Source organism: Camelus bactrianus, chromosome 18 (assembly GCF_048773025.1).
Source record: "Camelus bactrianus isolate YW-2024 breed Bactrian camel chromosome 18, ASM4877302v1, whole genome shotgun sequence".
NCBI lineage: Eukaryota > Metazoa > Chordata > Mammalia > Artiodactyla > Camelidae > Camelus > Camelus bactrianus.
Window position 1 is genome coordinate 15,364,439 of NC_133556.1, and position 26,347 is coordinate 15,390,785.

Below are 26,347 nucleotides of genomic sequence, written 5' to 3' on the forward strand. Positions count from 1 at the left end.
AAAATACTGAATTAGTTACCAACATTAAAAACAAAAAAAGCAAAAACAAACAAACAAACAAACAAAACAGGCGAAACCGAACACAATCAAACCCAGATACTTATTTGGCTTCCCTTAAAAATGGAAAGCCACCAGGCCCCTATTTCCACATGATGACAGTCAGCCAGGCTGTGTAGACTGTTCCTATGTATGCACCACTCCCTGCCCTGCCCTGCCACCCAGGCCAAGTGCTGTGCTTGTTATCCCACCTGTTACCTCACTGTTAACCTCGTTCACAGCACTTAAAATATTCATCTTAATTAGCACTGTCTGCCAGAAATCCCAAGATTTCAGAATCCAAACTACATCTCCCAAACTGACTCTTTTACCCTAAGTAGCACAAAAATTCTTTGTCAGACTATGTGTCCTGATTCATAGTTTGGGAAATACTGTCACCATAATTATAACTTAGTGATGTGACTACTGAACTCAGCGCTGTGTGGGCTGGCCAGGGCACCTCACCAACATCGCTGCCACTTTCACTTATTGATTCAATCAATTCTTCAGTTCACTCGCTTAACAAAGATTTGCAAACTAACTCCATGCCAGGCGCTTTTCTAAGGAACAGAGACACAGCAGCCAACGAGGTAGCACACATCTCTGCCATCACAAAGCTTAGATCTGGGGTGGGGGAAGGGTGTCTCAAGCCTTAAATATGTAACTTGCAAACAGCCTACAGAAATAGTCCTTGGATGAGTGGGGGCTCCACGAACTATTATGTGTCCTCTGCTCCTGGGGATTTTGCAATATGGGAACACCTATCAACTCCTCCCTGGGGTTTCCAATTTCAGAGCTGACAGGCACAGGAAATATCCAACCTACCCCCCCACGTTTTGTCATAGGAGAGGCAATGGGCTCTGAAAGAGTGTGACTTAAACAAGGAGCTTCTAGAAACTCACAGAGTTTCTAGAAAAGCCCCAACTACCCTCTCCAGACTTTCTGAGTCCCAGTCGCTTGCTCTTTTTACTCTCTAAAACAGAAGCCACAAGCTCCAGCATCTTCAGCAGATGGAACGTAGCCTGAAATGGCAATGTAGTCCCAGTGTCATACAATAGGGAGTGGTGCGGACCAGGACAAACTGAAAGGTGCATACTTAGAATAAACGTTTTCAAATTCGAAATAAAAGAACAGCAATGATGATGACAGCACAATAGCAGGCCAGCCAATGAAACACACTGGTGAGCTGAAACTGGCCTGAGCTCATGGGTCCAGGTCCACATCCTCTTCCACTTACCACTATATACTTCAACTCTTCTCTTGAATTTAAGCATAATTTTTTTTTCAAGTCATATTGAATAAGAAATTCTCTCCTACATGCCCCTATTTTCTCTGAATTGTTTTTTCTCAAGTTTGAGACAGTTTTTGAATGTGACTAAAGTGAGAAAACCAAATACGAAGGATGCATATTCATTTCCTTAATATAATAACGCCTTCATATAACAAAACAAAATTAATTTTCTATTTATGGAAAATTCACCTCTTTTTTTAAAATTGAAGTCTGGTCAGTTTACAATGTTGTGTTAGTTTCTGGTGTACAGCACAGTGGTAGTGTCATATATGTGTATATATATATATATATTTCTTTTCATATTCTTTTTCACTATAGCTTATTATAAAGTGTTGAATATAGTTCCCTGTGCTATATAGTAGGACCTTGTTGTTTATCTATTATATATGTATATATATATGAGTTAGTATCTGCAAATCCCAAAATCCCATTTTATCCCTCCACCTGGCCCCTTTCTCCCCTGGTAAGCATAAGTTTGTTTTCTATGTCTGTAAAATTCACCTCTTTAAATAGCCAAAAACCTAAATAAAATAATTTCATATGAAAATATTTCTAAAACAGATTAAGACTTCTTTGCCTTTTAAAAAACGTATGTTAAACATAATTTAGTCTTTTCTTAATACTAATGGTCAATATTCTGGATAGAAACTGATCTGTAATACAGGAGACATTGCCAGGAGCTATTATGCTTTTGTATCTTTCATTTATTGAGTGCAGGGTATGGTTTGAAGACAAGGGCAGAGCCCCGTCCCATCCCTTTCTGGCTTTTGTGAACCTCCAGATTTTTGTTTTTTTGTTTTTTACTTTACAGTTATCTTAATTTTATATGATATAGAAGAGATTTTAACTTCGAACTTTAACATTGATTTTTTTTTATAGTTTCCAAATCCAAGCCACAAAGTCCAAATTATCTCTAAAACGTTTCTAACATTTGCAGTAGACTCTAATCGTCAAGACTTCTGATTCAGAATCCCCAGGAGTTCTTCTGTTAAAAACTGTGCTACCTCCTACAAACAATTCTCTTAGCTTAGAAATTAGACCTAAAATATGCATCTTAAACAAATACCCTGAGTGATTCTTGTGCATATCAAAGTTTGAGATCCACAGCTCTGTTCTTTATAACTGTGGTTCTCAAATATTGCTGCAAATTACAGCCTTGCGGGGCACTAAAAAAGAGGAGCCGTGCCTGAGCCCAAACCCAGGGTCAGAATCAAAACCTCTGTATCATAGGACCTGGGCATTTGTGTTTGCTTTATTTAGTTAGCTTTTTACTTTTTATTTTGAGCTAACTGTAGACAATACAGAGTGATTCCATGTACCCTTCATCCCGTTTCCCCCACGGTAATAGCCTGCAGGACAGTAGCACAATCCAGAAACTGACATCAATAAAATCCTGCTAAGCTTTTTAAACTAGGTCTTCTTTTTCACTTTTCTCAGTTTTCTTCCTCTGCTGGTGCTTAGCTCTATTGAAGCAGCTTATCTCCTCCTTAATGTGCTAGCTTCTTAAAAATTTGTTTTGAGAAAAATGTAAAGCCCACAGAATATGTGTCAGTGTAGTGTAACAGATGGGTATAATGAATGCCCAAATACCCTTCACCTACATTCACCAATTCTTCACCAGTTCTCAGAGATCTGAGAACAAGGATCTTCTCGTCCATCACCACAATGTAATTACCGAATTCAGGAAATTTAACATCAATACAGCATTATTTTCTAACACAATATAGTTCATTTTCCAATTTCATTCATGTCCCCAAACAATCCTTAAATTTATAGCAATCCCCCCCACCCCCACAAAGATCTCCCATCACATAACCGCAGCATGTCTTTAGCTTCCTGTAACCCAGAACTGCCTTTCTCTCTCTTATGCAAGTGACATTTTAAAAGGCTCCAGGCCAGTTGTTTTCTAAATTGTCCCTCAATTTGGCTTTGTCTGGTTGTTTCCTTATTGGATTTTACTTTTGAAAAACATTTTTCATCAATGTTCCCAGCTATGGGCTCACTGGGGAAATACTTGGCAGAGGAGAGGTCTTCTCCATCATCATTTAAAACAGTTAAGCATAACTGACAGGTGGCCACCTCTGAACACCTCGTCCCCAGGCAGAACATCAATAATATTCACAACAGACCCTGCCCCGAAAGACCTGGGTACTTTCGGAAGCAAAATCAGCTCAGCACAGTTCCCAGCCCATGATTGTTAATTCCATGGAACAAGGAGTCATGGGGTCTGAGCTTCTCTGAGGTCTGGGTGAGCAACATCATTCCTCCATTTCCACAAACTACAAAATGAGAATGAAAATGGCACTTAACTCACAGGGTTAATGAATGCAGTGACGGATGTCATACACTCTGCACAGTGCTTGGCGCTGAGTGCCTGCTCATCTAATGTGAGTTTTACTCTCATTAGAGAAAAGTGTTATTGAGTCATACCTCTTGCATGTTGTTTGAAATCTTCTGGTGGGTGGGCCAGAGTTTTTTCATTAACACCAAATCCTGTTATGATCTGAGTTGTTTTCCCGGAAATCCATGAAGATTCTCTGGTGGGGTCTCCCCTATGGCCCGGCTGCTTGGTATGGGAAAGACCCTGGCCTTGCATGGTTAGGATGTGAAAGTCAATCTTACCATTACATCCTGAATAGTTAAGAGGATCCTTTCTTTGTCCGTACAGCTTGGAGGGTCGAGGTGTCCATGTACGTTCGGAAGGGAGAAATTAAAATCACAGGGCGTGGTGCTGGTGGGAGATTTGGTACCCTAGGGACAAGCAGAGAGAACTGGGCATGGTAAAAAGCAACTGACAGCCCTGGAGGTGTACGGGGCCCTTTTTCTATCAGTCTCTGCGCCTCACGTCTCTCTCCTCACTAAGTCATTCTCTGTTTTTGCTCACAAAGCTGATCTGATCAAACTCATCCCTGCTTTATCAACACCATTGTAGGAACACAGCTGGTAAATGGACCGGGATTCAAACTCAGGCCACCAACAATCTAAACAGCACTTGGAGCCACTGGGTTCAGATGGCTGAGTGAGGACCGGTGTGGTGAGATGGCCCTGGCATGATGTTTTGACTTAAAAAGGTGGGACTATCAGGGGAGGATGGGTGGGAAAGTATAGCTCAGTGGTGGAGCATAGCTCAGTGGTAGAGCACATGCTTAGCATGCACGGGGTCCCAGGTTCAATCCCCAGCACTGCCATTAAAAATAAATAAACCTAATTACCAACCCCCCAGTTTTTTTTTTTTAAAGTGGGACTATCAAATAGTGTTGATGGTATAATCCCGTTTATGTGGAAAGAACAATAAAAAAAATCAGGGAAAAAAAAAGGCATTTGCTCAAAGGTTATTTATATGGTAACCTTAAACAGAAGTTCCCAAGCAATAGAACTGCCCTAAAAACTATCCCCTCCTTTTTCAGTCTCACCATTGAAATTAATGAAGGGTGACTGAAAGGATTTGCTGAAGAGCCCCGCCAGGGACAGAGGGGCTGGGCTGTTCCCCTGGGGGGTGTTTGGCCAAACAGCACAGCTGCCTCGCCTACACGGCACTCACAGGTGGGTGAGCCACAGTGGGCCCCAGAAGAGTCCACACGTGGCCCTGCTGGTGGCACATGGGTTGAGACAGGTCTTTAGTTGTTCATCTGTGTCAGCAAGTAACAAGGGCTGTAAAACACTGACTTGTAATTGAGGGCAAATATCCAATTCATGCCACCCCAGGATCCACACAATAGAGAAGGCACATGGAGAAGGCATTCCAGCAGATGTCAGGAGGGGCTGGCGGGGCAAATCTTCTTCCCATCCCCTGTCATGCTCTCGAGGACTGATAACTAAACATGGAAACCACCACTCACTGGGAATAGGCCAGGACCAGAACCTTCCAGATCACCTACCTCGCCTTGGGTATAATTAATATATGCTTTCAATGAATATAATGGGTATATGCAATTTTTAGTCTGGATGGTTATATACCCACCCATCCATAGGAACCATCTCTGGGGCAGTGGGAATATGAAAGGACTTTACTTTGTATCATCTGAATTTTTAATGCTGATCATATATTATCAGGGAACAAAGGATATCTTAATAATAGGAAAAAAATGTAAAAGTTCATTCTTGGTTCTTAAATGAAACTGAAAGCATTTAAATGGAGCCTAATCATCCATTGTGACACACAGCCCAAGAAAAACCAATGTGACCAAGACCTGGAACTTTGGTGGAACTCTCTAGAAAGAGGCATCTTTCTTTCCCTGGAGTTGTTAAACTGCTCTCTGACTCAAAGTAGAATCCCTCATCTTCACCTCAGTGCTCAAAGCCCTCCGCCATCTGAGCATTGAGTACTTCTCTGGCCTCACTTCCTTGCTTGCTCAGCTGCAGCCACAATGGCCTCCCTGCTGTCCACCTGCCTCAGGGCTTTGGCACCTGCTGCTCCCTGTATTTGGAAGCTCTTCTCCTCCTGCTCACTCCCCAGCTCCCTTCTCCTCCACTGTCATGTAAGAATGGGGTTCCCAAATCTTTCCATTTTTCAGGAGGAGTCCCCAGTTCAGATTTTGACATGGAATTTCCTAATTCTTAAAAGTCAGCTTGTAATTCACATCTTTTAAAAGCACAGTCAACGGCAGGTAGAGGCCAACAGAACCAGTCTGTACATGACAGTCTGTGAACTCAGAGCGCCAAGAAACTGAAGTTGACTAAGGAGACGATGGAAGGTGAAAAGGCTGGTGTGTTTTAACAGTGAAGGTCAGAAGAAAAGTACACACGCGGACAGCAATTCCTTTTGCTCCACGTCAGGCTGTGCTGGCAAACAGTGTGAGGGGGGCTGAGTATATTTAGCCACATGCTTGTTTTTCCCCCTTCCCTGTTCAGATTGCATCTCTTAAGGCTTCTGCCTTTGCCAAAAAGCGGCATGGCCATTTTACTCTTTCACTTAGCAGGAAAATAACTCCAAGGGGAAATTGACTGTGAAGCCTTACGGAGTGCCCCCTCAAGACGAGGAGAAAAAAGGGAAGGAAGAAATACAATCAAGCACTCACGGTGGAGAAAATTAAGTGCGGGCGAGCAGGGCGACGCTGATTCGGAGCACGCGCGCGCCCAGGAATGCTAATGGAGCTTAATAGCTTGTGAGGGACAGGCTGCCTGGCGTTGCAGGGAGCTTGGGGGCTTGCAAAGGAAGGAATATATGTCCATTTAACCGAGGTACCAAATGGCCAAAGGAGAAGAGGGAAGTACCATGCCTCTTGCTTGAAGGACATGCAGGCGTTCTGAGACATGGGGCAGTGCTAGGGCTACAACAGACTGAACCTGGCTGCAAACCAGCCTCCCCAACTAAAAGAGGCTGATGGCTGTTTGCACAGACTGATCCTGAGCGGGGGGCTGTTTGGTTGATTCAAAAGCAAGTATGTGGGTGGATGTGTGTGTGTTGTGTGAGAGGTGGGTGTTAAAGGTAATAAAGTCCACAATTTTGCCCACTGTAAAATCACATTTCTATGGACTGTTGAAGGTGATAAGGTCATTGGGTCATTCCATAGAAAAGGACTCTTTTTTGCCAGGAAGACGAAAATTTGCAATTAACTTTCAGAATGTTTGTAGCCAGAATGTGAAACAAAAGTGATCCCTTGCTCTGTAATTGTCCATCCTTACAAGCTAAGACGGAAACACCAATGTGCAATGGTGATCAGACGAGTGTTTCCTGGATGGCATCCCCATCTCCTTTGTGAATCATTTTCATTTCAGAAAAGCAGGTTTGGGGTACAGAAGTGGCACACGGAACGAAGATTTTGTCCTTCTGATGAGGCTCTTGGAATCTATAGCCTGGGCCCATGGCTGAACAGTCTCTTTCTGGCAAACAGGGCAGGACTGGCTTAGCAACTTGACTTTGCCTCCTCCCTAAAATTTAGCTTGTACATAACCATAGAGATGATCTACACACTCATTCTAATAAAAGCAATGCCCTTGAAATAAAATCCAATGCTCCATCCTTACCCTCACTAGGCTCACTGCGCATGCTGTGGTCTGCCCCGCTGCCCCTTCAACTGCATCTCCTTCTGACTGCCCCTTGCTTACAACACGCCTGCATTGAGCGCCTTGAACAAGCCCAGCCGCATGTCATCTGTGCTTGCTGTTCCCTCTGCCTGGAATGCTTTTCCCATTGATCGCTCCCAAGCTGGCTCCTTCTTATCCATCAAATTTCAGCTGAAATGTCACACCTGGGAGAAGTGTTCCTTCTCTCTCCCCTGTCTAATGCTCCCACTTTCCCACACTGTCCCATCCCTATGCTAACCCATCTCCCCCTTGTTTTTTCCCCTAGAACATATCAATACCTGAAATGACCGCATTATTTATTTCTTGGTTTTATTCTATATGTCTGCCTCCTCCTCTAGAACATAAGTGGCTTAAGAATCGGTCCCTTGTCAGTTTTGTTCATTTCTGTGCGTCTAGTGCCGAGGACAGAGCCTGATGCTCAAAAGTAGGTGACCAACAAATGCTTGTTGAGTGGAAGCCTGGGATGCACTGTTGCAGTTTCAAGGATTTTAGAAGTGAAATGATATTCCAAATATTTAACAACAGTTGCATGCATACAGGGGCGGCCAGGCTGAGGATCAGCTCAGCTCACCTACCCTCACTTCCTTGGCCCTCACACTCTTACCCAGCTTTTAGAACCAGGCAAACGTCACTCCCTCCAGGAAGCCTTCCTAGATGCTCTACACCCTGTCCTACCTCTTGGCTCCCTCTTGCAGTAGAGGGATTATGTGCTGTTGCCTCTTTTGGCCTCTGGACACTGGGTACCTAGCGGAGTGTCTAGCAAATGATTTGGATACTCATTAAAGTGTGAAGGAAGAGTGAAGGAAGGCAGGGGATCGAGACGGAAGGAATGAGTAACTGTTAGAATGAGCCCCCAAAAGCCACTGTAGCACTGAGCAGCGGCCAGTCCTACCTGTGGACGGTCCCTAGAAGCATCCTTTTCCCTGACAGTCACATCCCCACATGGCTCAAAATCTTCCGAATTGTCCAAAGGGGGTTCAATGTGGAGCCGCGGGCCAGCTTCTGTTCTGATCTGCACAGATTTCTACACACAAAAAGTCAGACAATTTCAGAGACAGCGGAATGAACACCTTGATTCCTCCAAGAGGTGGGCGCTGTTGGGGCTCACTGCCAGATGGCATGTCTGCAGGTGACAGCGGTCGGGTCAGGATGCACCTGACCCGCGTCATCCTGTGCAGGCTGGCCTGGATGCGTCACACCACCCCCACTCAAGTCTTTACTGAGTCCTCCTGCCCGAAGTCTGCAGCAGAATTTTTTTAGTAGTTTTTTTGGCTTGAAATAATTTATCAGTAGAATTTTAATAGGTGTTAAACTACAAATCAAGTAAGTTTAGGAAAGCCCTGGTTTTTTGGCCAGGACTTCTTGGGGCCTTTAATATGCACCCCGACCCACTCCTCCACACACACACTGTGGATATCTTAAAATAGAATACAGGATGGAACATATCCCAGACTTTTGGGGCCATGGAAACTGTGTAGTGGGGCCTCTTCCTCCTAGCATTCGTCAGATCATTCTTTGGGAAACCCACTCCTTGGCCTGGTGTGGCAGCCCGCAGGCTGTCCCCCAGTGTCCGTTTCCCCTTCCTCTCTGGCAATGGATTTCCAGATGTGCACTTGGCACCCCCAGTGTCCCCTGCGGCTGGGTGGGAGCAGGTGAACACATTCCGGCTCATGAGGTGTGTATGTCAGAGAGGGGTGTGTGATTCTTTGAGGCTGTGCCTGGAGGGGAAGGGGAGAGTCGCCCTTGCCCTGCTCCCCTTCCCGCCAACTGGAATGAGGAGGTGGCCATAAGCTGCTGGGGACTGTGGGGAGAAGGCACCATCTGGAAGAAGCTGGAGGGACAAAAGAGGTTGTGTCCAGGTTCCTCCGAGACCGTTCGGAGCAAGGTGCATCCCCACCACTAAACTGCTGTTGGAGACATCATCTGCTGTGTTGTTTAAGCCACTCTTGTTGGGGTCTCCTTGCTTTAGCAGCCAGACTTGTACCCTAGACAGTACAACAGGGCAGGCAAAGTTCTCTGCAATCCAGCCCCAACCTATCTTTCCTCCACTGAGCCCTGCGCATAAACACACACACACCTGACACCCAGGGCCAAGCACAACTGCTTCCCATACTCCCAGGATCTGCAGCTTTGTCAGCCCAGCATCCATTCCCCTGCCTTCAGGAAATGCCTTCCTCACTTCCCTCCCCCACTGTCAATCCACGTGTGGCCCAAGGGAGGGCAGGAGCATGACTCCGGTCTGGCCAATCAGCCTATTCCATCCCTCACAACACACCCTGGCCAGTGGTTCAGGGACAGGAACAGACCTAAGGCAGCCAATGAGAGTGGCCCAAGGCATCCTGCTAGAGCTGTGGGAGGAGGTGCTTTCTTCCTGCAGGGGTGCTGAACTAAAGTCAGGCCTGCCAGGAGCTGCTGGGGACCATCCTGCCCCTCCCACAGAGATAAAGACAACAGAGAGACCGAAGTAGAGTCCTAGTGGATTTGTTTAGAACCCCTGGATCCAGCCATGCCTGAAACAAGACACCACAGAAACTCTTTTGCTTAAGCCAATGCAAAGAGGATTTATGTTATTTGTGACAAAGTCTGGACTCTCGCCTGTGCCCTAAGCTCTCCCACTCTGTGCGTTTGCTCAGGCTATTCTCCCAATCTTAACACCAACCTCCCAAAATTTCTCCATGTATCCAAGTCCTACTGAAACTTTGGAGACACTCTCTGCCCACCCAACAGCCATCCACCGCCCTCTCCATCCTGACTTAATGGAACCCAAATTCTATCGAGGTGGCAATGTGCCTCCTGTAAGATGGTCATGTCACTGGATGCCCTTGCAGCTGGGATGGCATGTGAGGTAGATGGGAGTGGCTAGAGGAGCTGCCGAGGAAGCCACTGTCATCTTGCGAATCAAGACTCAGTGACAAGGATTTTTGCCCTTCATCTTTCTACCTTTCTTCCTGACGGAATGTACATGATGTTTGGGAGCAGAGTAGCTGTCTTGTGAGAATAAGAAAGCAAGCCACACGCTAAAAGCCCAGCGGAAAAACAGGAGGAGCCTGGGCCCCGGGGGGCATCAACCAACCGTCCCACCAACCCGGCTGCCTGGCTGCCTCCAAATGCCTTATTCACATGAGAGGAAAAACAACGAGACTGTAAGCCCCAGTGGTCCAGGGTCCGTTACGTGAAGCTGAGCTGAATCCTCGTGGATAACCCTCTCCCAGGCACCTGTCGCTCTTTGTGGCTGTTTTAGAGTTGCTCACGTGTGATTTAGGGCCCGGGTTCTAAACTCACCCAGACGGGTTCACTTCCTGGAACCCTGATGATTCTTCCCTGTGCAGTCCTGGGCAAGTCATGTACCCTCACTGAGCACCAGTTTCCACATCTGTTAGAGCGGCACTAACAACACCTTCCTCCCAGAACTGCCACGGGGATGACTCGCAGGGATGTGCTCAGCCCTCGACGAGGAGCTGTGACCCACAGCGCACTGGGGCTGCACGATTCACCTTACGTGGCATCAACTCACCCTGGGAACAGACCTCCCCTCAAGTATATGTTCCGTCCACCATGGACCCAGGAGCCAGCTGCCGGCGTCATCTGGGAGTCAGGTAAAGAAACTGCCCCTGGTTCAATGCTCTGACTCCAGCAACAGCTGCACTGGACCTTGAGGGCAAAGCTGGGACCAGGGCAGAGGGAGCCAGGCGCCCAGGGAGCAACATCTAAGGAGGTGCCCCCTAACGGTGAGGCCGTGCAGGTGCACGAATCCGAGAGCCAGGGCCTCTTAAATCTGAGAGACAGAAGAGGTCCACCAAGCCACATGTACTGGACCTATTTCCCAGCCAAGAGACAATCAAGGGAGATTTAGAGCATGCATTTCCCTTGATGCTCCAGAGTTAGAACCTTCAACTCCTGGGGTAGGATTCAGCTTCCTCACAAGCTTAGAGATCTGAACTATTATTTTGATAATAAAGATTGTGAGCCTTATTGCCCGGCAGGACTCTCCTCCATTAGAAGGGAACTCCTTTCTCATCCATGTCCACAGTGCCCGGGCTCCCACTCCCCGCCATCGGTGTTTTCACACTGGGCACCACTTAATGCAGACCGGCTGCCACTCCAAGAGCTTCAGGGGCCTTTGCTCATTTAGTCCTCATGGCAACACCAGGGGGAAACTGAGTCATGAGGGTGTATGCCACGTGCCCAACGTCACACAGCCAGGAAGCCACAGAGTCTAGATTTGAACCCCAGCAGTGTGGCTCTGAGGGCCTTACCCAAAACCAGGGAGGGGCCAATGTTTTTTGTAAAGAGTAAATATTTTAAAGCTTTGCCAGTCCTCTGGTCTTTGCACAATATTCAGCTGTCCCATCATAGCTCAAAACAGCCATGGATAATGCCTAAATAAATGGGGTGTGGCTGTGCCCCCAAAATACTTTCTTTACAGAAACAGGCTGTGGCCAAATTTGGTCCAAGGGCTGTAGTTTGCTGAATGACCCCAGCTCTGAACTTCCACACTATATGGCCCCCAACAGGCATGTGAAGAAGAAATATATCCAGTCTGGGCCACAGTGGCCTTTGGGGAGAATAGAGAGGGATTCAAGAATTTCCTGAGAATATTTAACACCAAAAGGGCAGGGGCTCGGCTACAAATCATTCCAGGAAAAGACCTTGGAGAGTGTAAGAGGCAGAAAAAGGCAGGCAGGGAGCCCCCCATCAGAGAATGGGGAGGACGCAGAGGTGCAGAAGGAAGGTGCCCTGGGACACTTCTCCTTCCGCAGGAGGTCCTGTCGCATGGCGATGGCCCCCTAGACTCCAAGTGCGCCTTGCTGTTTCTGGAACTGTACACTCCATCCCGTCTTCTTTTTGACCATCAGCCTCATTGCCTTGGGCTCCGGCACCAAGTGTGATGTTGCTGCCCCCCAGGCTTCATCAACTTGCTCTCAGAGCATCTGTTGGTGCCAGCAGTGGGGTCCGTGGAGAGCAAGCATGCCATGGAATCTATAAAACTGGAGCTTTGAGACCAGGAGACTCCTGGGGGCTTTCCTGCCTCGGGCCAGGATGAAGCTGTGAAGGCTTTGAAATTCACAGCTGGGATGGATTTTCTACAATGTGCGCCTCCCTCCTCCATGGAACCACTCAATAACACTCAAATGCAAACAGCACAAGAGAGGAGGGAGGTAAAGGAAGGAGAACGGAGGGAGGACCACCGGGCAGGCCTGGGGAGCAGCCTGGCCCCTCCATGGGTTTCTGCTCCTTTCTCTGGAGAGGGAGGGCTGGGACTAGGACCTCGCTACTCCACGTGCCATCCAAGGACCAGCAATGATGGCTTCTCCTGGGTATTTGTGAGAAATGCAAAACTTCAAGCCCCACCTCAGACCTAGAGATCAGAATCTGCATTTTAGCAAGAACCCAGGTGGTTTCTATGCATGTTAAAGTCGGAGCAGTGTGAGATCAGGAGGACCACGAGGTTTTGCAGTGGGCGAAATTGTTTCTGCCTGTCCGGCATGCATTCCCCTGTCTTCTGCTTAAAGTACCCTGGTTTTCTTTTTGGAAATCCTCCCCAACCCCACCCTCAGTCCAAGTGTTCATGTGGAACTGAGTCTAGGGATAGATGGAGCAAATGACCCAGGCCTGGCCTGTCTGAGCATTAGATCCCACTAGTCCACAGTGTCTGGGTGATTGGTTTGGGGTAGCCAAAGAGATGCAGCAGCAGGTGACAGGATTGGGAGCTGCTGGTGGCCATCTTGGTTCACTCAGAGCAACATGCGGAAAAGCAGAGTTGGGTGATGGAGAACGAGCCTGGTACATTGTCTGAGCACCTGGATCCAGCCATGCCTGAAGTGGGTGTTTCCCCACTGGCAAATAAGAGAGGCAAGATTAATGAAGCTCTGCTAGACTGTTCTGAATTATAAACATGAGAAAGAGCTCCAGCATTCAAGAAGGGTCCACATATGTCCCTCTGTTCTGCAGCTTTTCCATCCTCAATTTCCCTAGAAGTATCTCCCTCCCAGAAGCTTAGCATGACTGCTTGCCTCCCCAAGATGTCAGGAGACAAGTCTGCAATAGGCATTAAGGGATTTAATCAGCAAGTTCTTACTGAATGCTAACTGCACACAAGGTTCTGGAAACATGTCAAGATACAAAAAAAAAAAAAAAAGAAAGAAAGAAAGAAAGAAAAAAGAAATGAAAAGAAAAGAAGAGAAAAAAGAAAAAAAATTAAACCAACGCCCTGGCCTCAAGGAGCCCACATAGCATACATAACGGAAAGATGTGTTTAGGAAGCAACTTGTGACAAAATTAATATGGTCCAGAAAGAGTTTCTAAATGCTGAGTGGGTGCTGGAGAGGGAAAGAAATAGTCGCTCCATCTGTCCTGCTCTCCCGCTCCGGCCCCAGGAGGTGCCTCTGCTACCACTGGGAGGAGATGGAGAGCAGCCCTGACCACATGAGGACGCCCCCCTGCCTCTGAGGAGCACAAGGTGGCAGGTTCCAACCCAGCCCCCAGGCACGCCCATCTGCTCCCTACAAGGATGATGCCAAGCTCCTGGCTGGCTTCCCACCTGGCACACTGCTTTACCCGGAGTGGGTGTTTCCAAGCGGCTGCTTCTCCTGCCTACTTGCTGGCGCCCAGACCTGGTAGTCCCTTGCGGTATCAACTATACACTGGAATGGGATATAAAAGCCTTGACGCCTAAATACCCAGTTTTCCATACTCAGCCACACTCAGCCCAGTGTCGTACCCAGAGTTTTTTTGTGTGTATCAGCCACCACCTTAGCAAAGTATTCTAAGAGGTGTGCATTAATGCTTATTGTCAATTAGAAAAAAACAGCAAGGCTGGGGGCTGCCCTGGATGGTTGTACAGGTTGTGCGGTATGTAAATGGCTCCCCCTAGAGGTAGGAGAGCTCTGATGTTCCGGACAGAGGCAGCTTTGGGTTGGGGTGGGGAATAAATCTACCTTATTTGATATGTTCTTCCCGGATATGTCTGATCTCTTACAAATAACAGCGCTCGACACTCTGACAGTCTGTATCGCGCAAGGTCACTATAAAAGCCGATGCTTTATGGGTTGTTTCATTTATCGTCCTCACTGCAGGGGTTTTCAAAACTCAGGAAAAAAAGATAACAAAGGGAAAGGCCCCACACATTTCACATTTTCCCTTGTGAGATTTCCTGGAGGTGTTTAAGCTCCCTGGCCCCCAACAGGAAACCGGATACAGCAGCAGAGCAAGAGTGAAGCCTTTGCTTTAATAATTGCCATGAACTTGCTTTCCAAGCCTTTATGGAAAGCCCACCCCACAGTAAATTGCTGGAAGGCCAATCCCTTCACTACCAATTTAATGCTATGAGCCGATGACGTTCATCAAATCTGACAGCATTTTGGTAAACGACGGCTCTGTTGATTAGGCCGCTGTCCACCCAAGTATTACAAGGCTGAGGGAGCCATAAATCTTAATCCATGGATAGCAGCAGAGAGATCTAAGGCCAAGAAGTGGTGGGGGAAGAAAGGACAGCGCCAACAAAAGCCATCTATCACCACCAGCCCAATCCACGGTGCAGGCGGCCGCTCAGATGCCCAGCACAGCGTCACTATTTGCCGCCCTGGTGTCCGCAGAACTGGGGAGTTTGGGAAGGGTTTTACAGGTGGAGCGGTCAGCCTCTCGACCAGCATTCAGATGACTCTCTGACCTTCTAGCTCAGGGAGTCTCTGACCTTCTAGCCCAGGGATGCTCAGGCCAGTGCACCTGCAGCGGCAGCCCCTTCCATCAGGGCTGCTCTACCCAAAAGTGCTTCCTAGTTGTTGGGCACGACCCCCTAAGGGGGGAAATCTGTTCTACTGGAAGAGGCGAAGGTATGGAGCTTGGTCAGTGGAAAGGTTATGTGTGACTTGAGAGTTAAGGGGGATGCTCAGAGAAACTGGCAAGATGACAAGTCGGAGGGTGTTGGGGGATGACAGGGAGGAAGAGATGCTGGCTGAGAGCAAGCTGTGACTGCGGGGCTCACTGTGCATAGTGACCACTGTGCCCCCTGCTGACCTGGCCATGGCCAGTGTGAATACACTGAATGACTGTGTGCCTCCACTGGTCCCTCCTGCTGGGCACAGCTGTACAAGAGATACCCTAGGACTGCGATGGGGCTGTTGTCCCTCTCCTGATGGGCTGGCTTTTAAGAACTGGCCATTGGGGATTCTGCGGCCTTGACTACTCTACTTGCCCTTGGGTGCCTCCAAGGATGGTGGTACCCATCCAAAAGGATGGGGATAGAGAGGCTGCTTCCTCTCGATCCTACACACCCCAGAATCTCTGTCCCCATGTACTTGAACAAAGGCCAGCTGAGAGATTCAGATGGTCTCTCTCGAAAAGTTGCAACAAATGGATACTGAAGGAGTGAAAAACTGTGATGTGGAGAAAGCTGAGGTGAGAGGGGGAAGCAGGGGGAGGGCCAGGTGTGAGGGTAGGGGCTGGGGAAGGTTGGTAGAGAGAAAAAGGCCTATCGGATTCACCCACCCACCCACCCCCACTTGTCCTTCTGCACAACTGCTGGGGCTCCAAACCAGGAGCCCAAATACGTAACTTCCCTGTTGAAACCCCGCCAGGGGATTTCTCACATTTAAAATGAACTCCAAACTGCTTCCTGGGGTCTTCTAGGCCATATGCCATCCAGTCCCTCTGACCTATGACCCCCCACCCCCATCCCCACCCTCTCCACCACCATGAGTGCCAGGAGAGCAGGGCCTGGCCTGCCTCACTCACTGCTCTGACCCCAGCACCTACAAGTGTCCAATAAGCAGTCCCAGAGTGAACAAAGGACTGAATGAATGCTGGAACACACTAGAATGAAGAGCTGTCCCCTTATGGCAGCCCCCAACCCCCCACCTGACATCTGATGACAATGGTCATTACCATTTACTGCCGGCTTTCTCGGTGCCGGCCACTGCTTGCAACACTCTACAAACACTGGCACCCACTCTTTCAATGCTCATTAACTACCCTAAGAGGCAGGTACCATTACCAACCTCACTTACAGATGAGAAAACAGGCACCAAGGGGTTAAACAACGTACCCAGGACCACACATCTGGTGCACAGTGGTGGAGCCGAGGCTTTGAGCCTAGGCTGCTGGGTTCCTGAGTCTGTGCTCTTAACCATCTGGACTTGTCCGTCACCTGCTACCAGGTGCCTCCACCTGAAGACGCAGACAGCCCCTGCTGATGGACCGCCAGTGACACATGTCTACACACATTCCTTCCCAGCAGCCCTGGGAGGTTTTATGAATGATGAGCCCAAAGTTCAGAGAGGTCCCATGGCCAGCTCCAGGGCACACAGCTAGTAAATTGTTTGTCTGACTCCAAAGCCCATTCCCTTCAACTCTCCGGAGGGAAGGGATTGCGGGGACTGCGGCAAACAGGAGGGCTGAGCACTGTCTACAGGGGGGCGGCTACTCGGCTCCCACTGGTGGCTGCCTTGTGGGCAGGCGGCCCAGCCTGGGGGCCAGATCTTTCCATTCTTCCATGGAAATAGGAATCTAGCTTTAAAAAAAAAAAAAAAAAAATATATATATATATATATATATATATATATATATATATATATATATATAATCTTTTAAATTTAAATATTAGCAAGTGACTAAGTCTTTTTTAATACTGTCCAAGTCCAAAAAATATTATCTGGGGGGCAAGTTCAGCCCAGAGGCTTCAAGCTGTAAATCTCTGCAGTCCAGCAGGCTGGTCCTCCGGATGTCGGGAACAGCTGTCGCAGCTTCCTCCCGGGATAAGCAGTTCCCGTATCATCACAGTGGGAGCTTCCAAGGCAGGAACTGAACCTTATTTGATTTGCGGTTTTTAACCCCAGAGCCTCGCAGAGTGCCTGGCCCAGGGTAATACATGTATTTTAAATTAATGGAAGTTTTCTTTGGTGACATGGCTCCCAGTCCACTCACCACTTCTGAAGGTTTGGAATGTTTGTCTCTATCTCTGAGGGGCGGTCCCCAAAGGACCACGTGTGGGTGGAGCAGAGTTGATGTGATGGTGGGGGTTGGGTTGGCTCCCAGCACGCAGTCTGCTCTCCTCCAAGGGTGCCTTTCTACTCAGCAGAGGCTGGAAAGCCAGACACTGCGCTTCCCAGACTCCCCTTCAGCTGGGGTCTGGGGTCTGGCTCTGACTTATGTGCGGCTGATCAGATGACCCCATAGAGGGCCGGGAAAGGAGAAGTGAGGTGGAGAGGAGGGGGGCACACGCTGGCTGTTTCTGTGCTAAGCACGAGGCAGAGGCCATGAGTGTTCTCAGCAATGTCCCACCCCGGATGGACGAGATACGTCCAACAGTTGTGGCACTGGCTTCCTGGATCACAGCTAAGGTGACACATTGCTGATGCTGATCCCCCACCTTCCCTCCTGTGTCCTGGGGAGTAGCTTTCCTGGCAGGCCTGTGTTGGATGCTGGGTGCCATTCCTGGAGGCCAGGCTCAGAGCCCATCCTCCCACCAAGGGTTCTGTAAGCACCTGATTCTCTGCATTCCATTCATTTATGATTAAAATAGCCCAAGAAGTCTCTATTGTTAGGCACTGACTGACCCCTGACTGATCTGATACAGAAGGACAATTACAGCCTTCATGGCATCAGGAAGCCGGGAAATTAGCCATGATTAGGCCCTGTGAAGTGTGGGACCACAGGGAGAGACGGGGAAAGGCTGCTAATTAATCTTAGGCCAAGTCTTTAAATTGCAGACTCTGGGGCCAGCTGTTAAGTCACAGTCTAAGACACAAATATGGCTCCTGATAATAGAAGGCACTCAAAACAACTAGGGGAACTGTCTCAAGTCAGAAGTGGAGAGAGGCCTCATTAATGGGAAATTAACATTCATTGCTGGGGAAAAAGGAAGCCTCCAGGCTGGGTGCCCTGAAGGCCTTGCTCATCGCTGGTAGGTAGGGCTTGGGAGTTAACGGGTAGGAACAGCATTCTCCAGGTCGTCACAGCGCACACCGAGACACAAACATGCACTGAAGTGAGGACCGCTGGGTGTGGTCACAGCTCCAGGTTCCAAACCTCAGCCTACTGTTCTCCCTTAGTGTCTGCGGGAGCAGGTCACCTTATGTCCTCTCCGAGCCTCAATTTCTTCAGTGGCACAGTGAGGATACTTACGTACCCAAAGGGTTATTGCAACGGTGGGCTGATAAATCATACGAGATTATTACCACAGATCCATATGTATGGTACCGTGTGAAATGTTATAACGCAAGTACTTCGCAATCTCGGTGAACACGGGATTCAGGTGTATATATATACCGTAAGCCTCATTTCAGACCAAGTGAGTCAGAATCTCTGGGGGTGGGACCTGAGCATCCCAAGCAATCCGAATGTGCATGGAGGTTGAGACCTATTGGTCCCAGGTAAGGCTGAGTAACCACAGGGGAAGGTGTAAAGGCTATTTGGGCAAGAACACTGAACTCAGAGCAACAGATCTGGATTTGAGTCTTGATTCTGCCACTCCCTTAGTGGTTGACCTTGGAAAGCTCACTTAACTTTTCTGAGCTTTCACGTCCTCAGCATCCTTAAAAGAAGGACATTGGAGATTACCTTATAGGTCTGCTGAGCAGGCAAAGGAGAAAAGTCACATGGGAGCTCAGCTTATGCCTGGTACCAGCAGGTGCTCAAAAAAGCAAGCACCTGGATCAGCAGCAACCCAAAGTGGCATCTCAGTTCTGCAGGGCAGGGGCTTTGTCTTATTCACCTTATCCCTGGCATCTAAGACCGTGCCTGGCACATCGTTAGTGCCCAGTAAAAAACAGCTGCATGAATACATCATCACGACGGGGCCACGAGGCTGACCTGAGATGCTCCCAACAGGGATTGGGGCCTCCCCATCCAGAAGGGAGGATCACGGCATAGAGAGGGCTGGAGGGTCCTGAGGCCAGTGCCACGGGCAGAGAGAGCACCACTGCAGTGCCCCACCAGACTCACCCCCTGCCCGTGGGGACTCTGAACCCTCTGATTATGTTTCTGCTCTCACAGTGACCCTGCTCCTTATTCTAAAGTGTGGGCTGGGGGCCACTGTCTTGACTCTGCCCGGGGTTTCCAGACCTGGTGCCATCCTCGGCGCTGGACTTTGCTGGGGGCCGTCCGTGAATTGCGTCTTAAAGCATCTTCAGCTTCTTGAAACAGGGTTCTTCGTCCGCAATCTGCACCAGAGGTGAGGGAAGGAGACTTGGTGAGGCACTGCGGACGAGCCCACACAGATGATGGTTTCGTAATTGCACCTATAATGTATGTCCGGATGCCCAAAGTCTCGTATGTAAAGCTATTCGCTTTTGTGGCACCATTTGTAGCCACAGGGCATCAGAAAACAAGCTCAGTGCCCAAGAAAAAGGGGTGGGGAAAGAACCTACCGTATAGCCCAGTATTAAATACAGACTCAATATCTTGTAATGACCTATAATGAAAAGACTCTGAAAAAGAATATGTATATAACTGAATCACTTTGCTGTACACCTGAAACACAAAATTGTACATCAACTATGCTTCAATAAAAATTTTTTTAAAGGGATGGGGAATCAGTCACAGAACCTCCGTGCTATGGAACAGTAGGTATAATAATGGGCAGCTGAACCGGGCAGGCCTAGAGACAAAAAGAGCAATCTCCAAGACGCAGAAGCAGGGTACAGGGCAGTGTGCACAACAGGGCAGCATTTGTATAAAAGAGGGGCAGGGGGGAGAGGTTTGTTGAATGAGTAAAGGTACTGCTGGAGCCTAAGTACAGAGACTCCTGTTATCTGCCCCTCCCTGCAACCTGGACCAGGAAAGACCTGCTTCTCCTAACTGGCAGCAGGTCAGCCCAGCTTGTCCTCCATGAAAGCTAGGAGACTCTATCCCATTTCCTTTTTCACCCTGGAGGCAAGGAAACTCATGCTAAACTCCAAACTGAAATGCAGTGGCTCTGCTAGGGGAAGGTTTGGAGATATCACTTTTTCCTTTTATCTCCTTCTTGTTTTGATTTTTACTATCTATTAATGGCTTGGGATCATAACCATGTGTGTGAGGTAATGAATGAAAATACAAATCAAGATTATTGTGTGCTGGACATTTTACATGTCTTATGTCATTCAATCTTCCTGAGACGCCTGCAAAGTGGGCATAATTATTCCCAACGTACAGAAGATGAAACTGAGAGTCAGAGAGGATCCAACTGCTAGAGGTCCCAAAGCTAGAAAGTGGCAGAACATGGTTCAAACCCAGCTCTGCCTTGTTCCAAATCCTCTTCTGCTAACTCAGTAGCACACTGGCCTCTCAGGCCTACCCTGAACTGCCTGGAACTCTAGGGATAGGAACCCTCATTAGTCTCATTTTAAAGATGAAGAAACAAAGGCACAGAGAGATGAGATGGCTTCCTCAAATTTCCTTAAATTACTGGCACGTGAGATGCAGGAAATAAAAAAACCAGGAATTTACTGCTCTGGCCACCTTCGCCCTGGAATCACGGAGGCCAAGACTAGTTTAAAAAGAGGTGAAAAGGGTTTCTGTCTCTTTCTCACTCTCATGCTCTCCCTTTCTGGCCAGGTGGGTATGGCTAACTGGTATAGGTTAACCAGTTTATGTGCTTAGGCTGTGGCGCCACTGTCCCTAATTAGTTAGCAGAGCTGTTCCTGGGCCTGGCGGGGCCTGCGCTCACCGTGAGTCCCCTCGGTGTGGGAGGCGCTTCTGGAGAAGTCGGAGTGGACAGCTTTCCGCGGTGAGGTCTTCAGTTCAGAATTGGCCCCGTTGACGTAGACAGAGAACCCCTGTTCCAGGTGCTCTAGCCTCAATTGCGTGGGGTCCTTGGTTTTCAAATGCTTTAATATCCTGGAAGAGAAATGATCGCTTGCTCCTCAGGCCAGGAGCCTGGGCCGCCGCCCAGCCCCCTGCGGGGAGGGGCCTGCTGTTCCGACAGACAGCGAAGCCCCTCTAATCAGAGGCCGGGTGGTGGATGCCCAGCCCTAAGAGGCCCATCAGACACGTGAAGAAGCAGTGAGGAGGAGGCTGGGGCCCTGCAGGGGTATCTCTGCTTTCAATCCGAGGCTCAAGCATATTTTAGCAAAAACTCGGGCACCTGTCCCTGCCCCATGGCGGATGAGACAAAGCAGGCGTGTGAGTACGCGGTTCCCACATAGGCTGGATTTCCTGGGACGATCCCAATTTCACGCATCACTCCTCGGCGTGGACTGCAGCACTTGGTTGCACGTGTAACAAAACGTGCTTTAGGGTCTAATCCTCTGTGAGAGAGAGGTTGCGTGTCACACCTCCGCACATCAGGAAACGGTGCTCATCAGGCCAGGCGGACTGATTTTTTGCTTCGGTAAATAAACCTGTTCTCACTCACCCCCGATATCCCAAATGTCATCATTTTATATTCTGATGCAGTTTAAAGATATACCAATGCAGGCCCTGTTCAAGATTAATGATGAGATTATCAGACCCTTTGGCTAAAAGGGTCTTGGCATCAGTATGGTTGGGTCTCGTTCAGCTTTCTCTGAAGTCCAGTCTCACACCTCAGCTTGGTCCCTACCCCACCTTTGATATTCATTGCCATAAACAGTCTGTGGTGTCCTCATCAGCCCCTCCAGAACCACTCCCATCTGACGCCAAACCCTTCTATGCCTTTACAAATGCCTGTACGCACCCCAACACCAATCAGATTTACTTCCACGTAAGAGGAAAGAAATATAACCAATCGACCATCGTGGCAACAAACGAGCATCCTGTTCAGTGATTAAATAAGTTCCTACCAAATTAACAGAATGTAAATTAAAAAAAATAATAATAACAGTAATCAGATAAAGGGTATGGACCATGGGCCAAACTGTTTGAAATGCTTTACATACAGTCAATTCTCATTATTCACAGTAGGTATGTTCTAGAAAGTGGCCACAAAGAATTAGTGAAAACTGAACCATTGTTCCTAGGGGGATAAATAGGATTTGGTTCCTGAGAGCCTCTGGTCACAGCATTTCCATCAACTGATCGATATAAAACCTTGCTTTATGTGTGTTTCTGTTTAAAGACACTTTATTTAATGTATACTTAGTACATTAACACTGAACTCACACCAGCTCCAACTCTTGCCTGAATGAAGCTTATATAACATGTGTATTTTCTCCGTAAAGGACATCATAGCCTTCTTGAGCTTAGGAACACGAGACAAAGCTTCAGCGCTATGTCTGGGGGGTGGGGGTGGGGGCAGTTTAAGTAGCAAAATCACCAAGGAAAAGCACGAAAATGTGAAAAACAAAGCACTAGGTATATTACAAAAAGGACACTTAACAACGTAAGAGATGAAACAAGAAAGCAGAATATTCCGTTATTCTACCTCAACTAGGAATGTGTGTGCTAGGCATCTGAAATGTTTTCCCATCTCCACGTGTCTTGGAGTGACTGCAAAAGCACTGCAGGTACTAATTTGGGGGTTACAAATAAATTTCAGTGAGTGGGTAAATTCGTAAATACGGAATCTGTGACTAATAAAGATTGACTGTATTAAGACTTTAATCTTTACAACAACCCTGTGGGATAATCAAGTTTATTATCCTCACTTAATAGATCAGGAAACTGGAGCACAGAGAGGTTAAGTAATTTGCCCAAGGTCACACCGCTAGTATGGTGGTAGGGCTAGGATGCAAACTGTAGTAATTTAGCTCTGGAGTCTTTACCACAACAAAGACAGTTTCTAATTTCTAATTTGCAAATTGAAACTGGCAAACTTAGACATCACTGGAAACTCAGAGAATCTTCTCAGAAGGAGTATGAAAATATAGAAAATGCCATATGCTTGGTCTTGGCCCAGTAAGCCGATTGTCTCTGATCAAGAACAACGGTCATCATTCAGTCATAGCAAAACCATGAAAGTAACCCAAATGTCCAGCATTGGGGAAGTAGAACCTGGGATCTCAGGCAGCCATTGTAATTACCAGAAGTCTGTTGAAACACAGGGGATTGACTGTGATCTGTTCCATGGGGGTTGAGAAAGGCAGGATAAAAATGGTACATATGTGGTTAAGTGCAAATTTGGAAAACAGCGTGTTTGTGGACCCAGAGTAGAAGGTGATAAATGTGAAAATGAAATCAGTTGAGGTAGGGTGGTGGCATTATGGGTGATTTCTTTGTTTGCTTTTTAAATGTTTCTTTTGCAGTTGATACATCCATCTTTTCAACAATCGTGGCAGGAACATTTATTACAGACTGCTTATCTCTTGCCAGCCTCGGAAGCCTGGGAGATGCCTGATTGTTGGGCAACAGCAGAAAACAGAAGGAAAACACAAGTAACTAAGAGACGATTTCCAAACACAGCAATGGCTGCATTCTCTGGAAGAAACAGTCCAAGGGTGCAGTAGGTACCAGCAGTCTCCGGGGAGAAAGAATAGGGAGCCCGGCCCTTGGAGGCCCTGAGATGGGCAGCAGGTGGAAAATCTGACCACCCAGCCAGAGAGCACCTGCCTCAACTTTCCTTCCGGAGACCACCTGTCCCCTGATGCTACCTTAAAGTTCATGGTGGCATCCTATTCCCCAGGATCTGCAGCTGGCACTCCACGCGGGCCTCTCTTTAAGCAGGGTGATTTATGAAAATGTGGATTTATGAAACTGATAAATGAGGAGATAATTATTCAGACTGTGAAAGGAATCACTAAAGGAACTCCCCTACTGCAGCTGAGCGCATCAGTAATATGCACGTGGCATCAGAAAAAAGGGGATGTTTTTAAATGAGTAGCCTAATTTGCATAAAAAGCTGCACTAGGTGTTGGGGATTCAGAAAAATCAGATTCAGTCGCTGCCCGATTGGAGATGGAGCCCCCGTCCTGCTGCCGCCCAGTCGCTCTCTATTCCCTTATGGGTTCTGTTTGTTTCATAGCACGCATCTCCCTGCCCCACGCTACAGTAGTGTCTGCCTGCCTGTTCATTCTCCCTTCCTGCCCACCAGAATGTGAGGCCTTGGGCACAGGGTCTGCGCTGAGTGTGAGGAACACTCTCAATACCTATTTCTGGAACTCAAGGTCTATCAGGGGAGAGAAGGCATGGACACGCATCCTAATACAGCAACTGACTATCTAACCACAACGCAGGCATCACTTCCATTTATCCCGTAGTGACCTTCGGGGTCACCTGCACAGAGAGCTCTTTTGTACAGAAGAGGAAGTGGAAGCACAGTGAGTTAGAGCACAGGGTATCATGAGGGAGCGTGACCGGGGACATGAGAGGCTTGGAGGCTGAGTGGTTGGCACAAGCAGGGACCCAGGTGGTGAGAGGACTTAGCTGAGCTCAAAGAGTGGGAGGTGTGTTGCTCATAGACTTAATTGTGACCGGGTTTATGACCGAACTATCTTAGACGCCGAGCGCTGTGGCTGCTGTGTGACTGTGGGCTAGCTACGTGGCTCCTCTGGACGTCAGTTACCCCAAGGGTCAACTGAGGGGTTCTCTAAGGATCAGGCATTCAAGGGTTGTCTGGATGTCAGCTCACTCTGAGAAGGTGCGTTTAGCATTAAAATTATGAAGTTGATGATGATGGTGGTGATGACGACGGAGGAAGGACGCTGGGACGGGTGGGCTTACTGAGGACTTTCAAGCACCTTGTCATGCTTATTCCTTCACTGGCCTGGGGGTTCAGTTCCTACCACGGGCCTGTTTTATAGACGAACTTGCCCAAGGTCAGAGAGCTGAGGAAGCAGCCGGGATTTAAATTCCAGCCCACGAGGCTCCAGAGCCAGTCTCCCGGTCATGTGATTCCACCGTTTGTCTCCTCACCAGGCAGCACACCACAGGGGCTCCAAGCAAGGAGAGGTCAGAGGAGAAGCAGTGGTTCCCAGGTGAGGACTTCTTGGAGGTGGTGGCATTTGAGTGAAGGGTGGAGAAGCAGAGGGCAGTGATACGAAGAGCCTGCCATTCCTCCCAGAACCTCGTGGCCCACAGGTGCTGGCATCTGTCCTCTGGAATGTCACCTCCCGCCATCCGTGCAGGTGGAGGCGGAGTAGTGCGGGGGAGGGAGCTTCGTACCAGAGGCTCTGCCATCTCCCAGCTTTCGTGACCTTGGACAAGTCCCTACACTTCCTGGGGCCTGTCTGCTCTTCTGTAAGATGCCTCCAGCTCTTTGGGAGTCGTGAGGACGGAATGGGGAACCACTTGAAGCTCTAGCTCAGAGAGTTGCCTGGACAAGGCCCCCACTCGGTGTTGGTTCTCCCCTTCCTTCTTCCTACCTGAATCGCCCCTGGGGCAGTGGGTTCATCTCTTATATGGGTACCTGTAAGTTTCCCTCGAACAACCTTTTTCAAAAAACAAATAATATCATTGCTGGCTTCTTAGACCTGCCACCATCTAGAGGTGTATATTATAGCCCCTCTCGGCTGTTAGCTCTTAACGGTTCCTTGTAGCTCAGCCCTTTGATCACTCTGGTTGCTTTCTCTTGAGTCCTGTTGGGCATGATTACATCTTTCATGAAGCTGAGTGACCAGAATCGCTAAGCATCCTCTGGGCGAGGGTTGTGTCTGGGTGAACCCGGGCTGCCACATCTTCCCTGCTCTCCCCAGTCCTCTCCTGGAGCACGTGGTCACTTTCTGCTTCTTCTGGAATAATCATGGGTGGTCCTGTGCTCACCTGCCCTTCCTGGGGCATTCCGAGGGCCAGGGCTGAGCGGTGGCCCCTGTTCTCTTTGCCTGTCCAGCAACTCTCCCCCAGCTTCCAACACAGCCCTCAGATTCCCCTGGGGAACTGCCCCACTCCTTCTTTCACTCCATGTGGCTTGGGTGAGGCTCACGCCACTTAATAGGGTGGACAGGCAGACCCTGCCACCTCCCCAGGCATGGGGGCAGTTGACTCAGGGATGGGAACCGGGCCCCAGCCAGACCAACGGGAGCCCTCCTCAGTACTGTTGCTGAAACTATTAGGAAAGACGTGTTCTCTTTGCCTAGAGGTGGGATGTGAGTGTTTCCAGTGGGTTTCCAGTGGCTGCCTTGGCCTCTGTGAGGGAAATAACTGCCTGAGATGATTCCAGCATGG

General features: G+C 48.4%; 1 protein-coding gene across 8 annotated transcripts in view; it reads right to left on the reverse strand.

Moving 5' to 3' along the window:
* The window catches only part of KATNIP (katanin interacting protein), a 174,042-nt gene that overhangs the window by 99,297 nt on the left and 48,398 nt on the right, over positions 1-26,347 (reverse strand). For 6 of the 8 annotated variants that reach the window (XM_045521107.2, XM_045521110.2, XM_074346161.1 and 3 more), the window contains 4 exons: positions 21,000-21,169; positions 19,415-19,512; positions 8,247-8,378; positions 3,950-4,078 (listed from right to left, as the gene is read on the reverse strand). In XM_045521107.2, coding sequence (XP_045377063.2) covers positions 3,950-4,078; positions 8,247-8,378; positions 19,415-19,512; positions 21,000-21,169 — 529 coding nt within the window. The remainder of the gene's footprint in view (positions 1-3,949; positions 4,079-8,246; positions 8,379-19,414; positions 19,513-20,999; positions 21,170-26,347) is intronic. The other 2 variants (XM_074346162.1, XM_045521112.2) reach the window with 2 other exon arrangements.